The following is a 6000-nucleotide window of genomic DNA, read 5'->3' on the forward strand; positions in this document are numbered from 1 at the left end:
TGAAACTGCTATGTTGTCAACTCTAATAAATTATTAATATAAATATCACCAGGGCAAGAATAGTTCTTTTTAATTTCCTGCATTGCTAAGGACAAGGTTCTTCAACAACTATCTAATAATGAATGATTTCAAGTGATGATGACAACCTGTTAAAGAAATTGAAATGATGGTTGAAACCAACTAAGTCATTTTTTTTAAGTTAAATTTTTGTTGTGGTTGTTGGCAGAATCAGAATCTGGGCTCAAATCTCATTTCCACAAACCCCATGAAATTATCATTTAAAAGAAAACATAGTTTCTAATTACATGTATCATTTAAAAAGTGATTAAAAACTTCCTCTTCTAGCAACTTTTGAATTTCCCAAGCTAGTCTCTCTTGGGAAGAATCTCATTTTCTAAAACTCTCTTCAGCCCAGTGCCAGAGGTGGAAAAAATCAGACCCACTGTGATTAGCATCAGTCTAGGAATTCAGGAAGATTCTTCTCTCTCTTTAAAACTGTCTGAAACAGTATTTCATTTTGCTAATGATGTACGTAATTAGAGACTAGAAATGAAACTATTAGGATTCAAGTCCTCTAAAATCTTTTGGCCTACAGATGCTTGTTATAAGCTTTTTGGCCACTAGCCCTGCAACTTCTAGGAAAGAAAAGAAATGGAGCCCCAGAGGTTTCCCAGGAGGAGATGAAATGCCTACATTTCAGAAACAGGGAGAGTGGAGTCACTTCAGTTGGGGAAGATGTGAAAGGTTTGGACTAGGAGAGCAAGCGTGACATTCCAAGGGAAGGAAGGATGGCTAATATTTTGCTGCCTTCCATCTGTACCATTCCCATTGGAGTGGTGAAGCACTATGGCCAATCATAGCTGCTTGGACCTGGAGGTAATGGGGCCAGAATGGAGCAGACAAAGAAACAGCTGGTTATCTTCATATGGTAACTACTCTAGTATTGAATGCTGGCACTCTGGCTGGTATATAGGGGTCATGTTGTAGAGAATGACTTCTTTTGCCAACTCTTTAGCTACAGCTATTAATTAGCATTTAACTAATTAATAGTTAAAGGTTTACTGTTCTTTTTCTTCTCCCTGTGACTTGGGAAAGGCCAAATGGTGGAAATTTCCTAACTGCAGTGGTGAAACGAGACTGAATGGCCCCTTTGTTCTGTGATTTTTGATAGAAATTCTTGTGTCAATGATATAAAGCAGCAGTCCCCGACCTTTTAGGCACCAGGGCCCAGTTTCATGGAAGACAGTTTTTCCATGGACCAGGGTGGAGAGGATGGTTTTGGGGTGCCTCCAGTGCATTACATTGATTTCTATTTTTATTACATTGTAATATATAATAAAATAATTATAAACTCACTGTAATGTAGAATCAGTGGGAGCCCTGAGCTTGTTTTCCTGCAACTGGCTGGTCCTATCCGGGGGTGAGACAGATATTCAGGCATTAGATTCTCATAAGAAGTGTGCAACCTAGATCCATCACATGCACAGTTCACAATGGGGTTCGCGCACCTATGAGACTCTAATGCCATTGCTGATCTGACAGGAGGTGAGCTCAGGAGGTAATGTGAGCGATAGGGAGTGGCTGTAAATACAGATGAAGCTTTGCTCTCTTGCCCACTACTCACTTCCTGCTGTGTAGTCCCATGCCTAACAGGCCATAGAGTGGTACCAGTCCCTGGCCCAGGGGCTGGGCACCCCTGATATAAAGGCAGGACCCACATTTGCAGAATAAAATATGGCCCATTGGTTGCTTGAAAAATGTAAGTGGTAGTTTGGTTTTGTAAATCTGGCTTTACAAATATACAATGGAATTAACTCTAGAGAGAGATTTGAGTATAAAGATAACTGTTAAGACTGAAATTAGAAAATTATGTACACATAAAACTTATAGACAAATAGTATTGTGGTAGTTGAGTATGGTGGTCCAGCCATGATCACTAGAGTTTAACATTCTGCATTTTGATCATCATGTTGTCTTTTCTACAGTGAATTGAAGACCGAAGGTGTTTCCCCTTATTTAATGTTGATTAGGTTACGGAAATGAACTGGCTGGCTGAAGATCTGATTTAGAAAGACTGCGTGAGTCTTATTTATTCTCTGAAACACAGCACAAATTTCATGTTAAAATGGCACAATGCCATTATTTAAATGGAACTTATTATATACCAATGGCTTTGCAAGAAGATGACATTTCAGAAAATCAAACAAATATATATTTAACGGATGGACTCTTCAAAACTTACCAAGTAGGTGAAGAAACCAGGTGCCTTCCCTTGATGGAAGATGGATTCTGCTTTAAATTAAAAAAACACAAATCTGAATCTTGTTTTCAGATTTTTTTCTACGGGGACTGTTTTAAGGTTATCAACTCTGACTTTTTTGATAGTGGTTTTTAAGAGTATAAATAGAAGGGAGAGTATATATGTATGAATGAACATACATTTCCTGCATATATATGTATGAAGGGCATATATATGTATGAATGAGCATACATATTTGAAAACTGACTTTTGGATGATAAGAAAAATCTTACAGTGACATGAGTTCATCTCCTGATCCATTGTTTCTTGGAGAATTATACTCAACTGAATTACGGACAGGAGAAAGAGTGGATTTCTTTTAGCTAATTCCCCAACCCATATGCCCCTCTGAAGTTGAGAGTCATGGCTGCCTCACCACACATCAGAGAATGACTGTTCTTCGGTAGTTCTGGGATTAAAAATTGGTTTCTAGAGGTAACCTGTACACATAAACACACAGGGATGCACATGGCGTCCTCTACCTTTGTGACTAACTTTCTTCTTGATATTTATTAATAGTATCTAAATAAAGTATGGGGGGGTAGAAAAATAATGCTGTTAGCCCATACTTCCATGAAAACATTTATTATAGGCTCAAAGGAATGACTGCTGTCTGCAGCCAGAAAGAATCTGAATTCATGAATTGGAATGATAGATCTCGTGTTTTTGTGAAAGTTTGCTTAAATTCTGATACATGCCTTCTTTGTAGGTGGAGTTTGTGATTGCAGTGAATAGACCAAATCTGACTTGCAGAAATGCAGACATACAGTCGGGAAAGAACAAACTTCAATTAAATGTATAATGAGAGACCTTGGTCCCCCTAAAGGATGAATTTCCTTTAGGCCTTTGATCTTCCCCTCTAGTGTGTAACTTTAAATATTTGCTCAGGAAAGATGCTGACGCTTTCATAGTGGAATGTGAAATATCAGTATTGTCTATAAAGTATTTGAAGATATATAAAAATGAGATGATATAATGTATTTATAAATTTATCCAAGTACTGTAATCCTTGAATTGTTGTGTAACTGTATGTGAGTTTTATGCTTCATGGTATCTTTGAAAACATTTTTATTGCTTGCTTATTTTGAAGGTATATTTATCTGTTAACATTTAGGGCATAGTTACCCTATGCCAGGAACAAGACTAAGCACTTTACTTGCATTAATTCCTTTTATCTTCCCCAAAACCCTCAGAAGCAGATCATATCATTTCTGTTTTACAGAGGAAGATACTGAGAGTGGTTGAGTAATTTGCCCAGCTGCTAACTGTGAAGCAAAAATTTGAGCCTTTTGACTTGGCTATTGATATTCATTCTACTTGCTTACATGGTGGTCTAAGAAATTTCCCAGCTATAGAAATCTCTCTGTTTTTGCCACTTTAATCAACACATAGCTTCCTGGATGTCTGCCTGTGTTATTTTGTGGATGACAGTAAGAAATAACAAATACTGATAAAATCAATATTTTGCCGAAATGAGTTGATCTTTCACCAGTTGGACTACCATTGTGAGAACTCAGTTGAGATAAACTTCCCTGCTAAAAATCTGTTTATCATACATTTATTATTTATGACTTTATGTCACATTGAAGAATTTCTTCGTGATACATTTTCAGGCACACTTGTAGGAAAATTAGGACCATGAATCCTGCTTTAAATATTTGCAGTGTAGTAAGAGAATCCGTCTTTTACTAGGAGACCAGATTCCTTTAATACCTCATTCATCGTGCTGGATTGTAATAAATTTCAGATTTTGGAATGGGCTTATTTAACTGACCTAACAATCTTGATGATCTTAGAATAAGAAAAACTTATTCTAAGGTCAAAAGTGGAAAGACACTGCTGGTTTTTATTTTGATTTCACGATACTCATTTTTGAACATGGAAATACAGTGGTGAAACCACCTATGCAAAAATGATAACAGTGAGAAAAGTACGACAGTGAAAGAGATCTGACCTAACTATCTATCTTGCCTCCAAACTGCCCTTGGTCATTCCTGAGTGTGGGCCAAGCTAACTTTGGGAGAAATTTACTTTATAGGTTAAATTATAGTAGCCCTTCCCAAAACTAAATGATTCTCCTGCCTCAGCCTCCCAAGTAGCTGGGATTACAGGCACTCACTACCATGCCCAGGTAATTTTCGTATTGTTAGTAGAGATGGGGTTTTGCCATATTGGCCAGGTTGGTCTCGAACTCCTGGCCTCAGGTGATCCAACTGCCTTGGCCTCCCAAAGTGCTGGAATCACAGGCATGAGCCACCACACCCAGTCCGCTTCTGCACTTCTGATGACCAGATGGCCCCACCTGGACAAGCAACTCCTCTGTGGCTCCCACCCAAAAGCGGACTTAGTGCAGGAGGACCATTTTCCGCACTCCTATGATTGCGTCCCTGACTAGTCAGCATTTCCCATTCCCCCAAGCCCCCTGCCCACCAAACTATACTTGAAAAACCCTAGCCTCTGAGTTTTCAGGGAGGCTGATTTGAGCCAGCTTTAGGTGCATTGAACTCTTTCTCTATTGCAACCCCCCTGCCATGATAAATTAGCTCTGTGTAGGCAGAGGGCAAGATAAACACACTGGGCAGTTACAGTGGAACATACTACAGATGAGACCTGTTCATGACATCTCCAGGCTCACTCTGGAAATCTTTGGATTTCCTGAGAATAAATAAGCCATTTCAGAGACCCCCAAAAGTCCGAATTCTTCAAATATAAATGTGTCTTTATAATACCATCAGCCTCATCATTTATGTGTCACATATGGATTGTTTCCTATATCCACTATCATAAAATTATCATTTGAAATTTTTTTTTTTTTTGGAAAAAAAAAAACACTTCTCAGTGAGAAAGCAAGATTACAAGGGGGAATAATATTTATTCAGCTAAAAGAGTACTCCAGAGGAAATACGGGAAAACAAACACTAGTTCAGTTTTATTCTAAATAAATGTACTTCTAATTGTACTCTTGAATTTATTGGATAGCAAGGTCTGAGGTGGTTCTGAAATTCATACATGAAGTCAGGAAAAGAAAAGAAACTTAATTCTACCATGATTACATATGTCGTTACAAATTATCTTTATGAAATGTTTAAACAATTGCTGTAGTATATCTTTCAAATAATTGCTTATAATATGCCTTACCATAAAGAAAATTGATGCCACATTGTGGAATTATTTGGTTTTATTTCTTTTTATATTAAAATTATGCATAAATAAATTAAGTAGTGTTTTGGGTTTTGTGGTGTTTTTTGTTTTCTGGGTTTTTTTTTTTTTGTTGCTGTTGCTGTTATTGTTGTTTTGAGACGGAGTTTTGCTCTCGTTGACCAGTCTGGAGTGCAAAGGTGCAATCTCGGCTCACTGCAACCTCCACCACCTAGGTTTAAGAGATTCTTCTGCCTCAGCTTCCCAAGTTGCTGGGATTACAGACGCCCGCTAACCATGCCCAGCTAATGTTTTTGTATTTTTAGTAGAGATGGGGTTTTGCCATGTTGGCCAGGCTGGTCTCGAACTCCTGACCTCAGGTGATACACCCGCCTCAGCCTCCCAAAGTGCTGGGATTACAGGCGTGAGCCCCTGGCGCCAGACCAGTAGTTTTTATCTGATTGTTTATGACAATATTATCCATAGTGTATGTATTGTTTTGGTCAGTCAACAGATTTTTTTCTGCTGCTTTTCCTTGGATTCAAATTCACAATAAAATAAAT

General features: G+C 38.1%; 1 protein-coding gene across 4 annotated transcripts in view; it reads left to right on the forward strand.

Moving 5' to 3' along the window:
- Positions 1 to 5510, forward strand: part of CCDC68 (coiled-coil domain containing 68) — a 56408-nt gene extending 50898 nt beyond the window's left edge. For 3 of the 4 annotated variants that reach the window (XM_050767863.1, XM_050767865.1, XM_050767861.1), the window contains exon 12: positions 1986 to 5510. In XM_050767863.1, coding sequence (XP_050623820.1) covers positions 1986 to 2043 — 58 coding nt within the window. In that variant the 3' untranslated portion in view covers positions 2044 to 5510. The remainder of the gene's footprint in view (positions 1 to 1985) is intronic. The other variant, XM_050767864.1, reaches the window with a different exon arrangement.
- The last annotated feature ends 490 nt before the right edge of the window (positions 5511 to 6000 follow it).

Source organism: Macaca thibetana, chromosome 18 (assembly GCF_024542745.1).
Source record: "Macaca thibetana thibetana isolate TM-01 chromosome 18, ASM2454274v1, whole genome shotgun sequence".
Classification (NCBI taxonomy): domain Eukaryota; kingdom Metazoa; phylum Chordata; class Mammalia; order Primates; family Cercopithecidae; genus Macaca; species Macaca thibetana.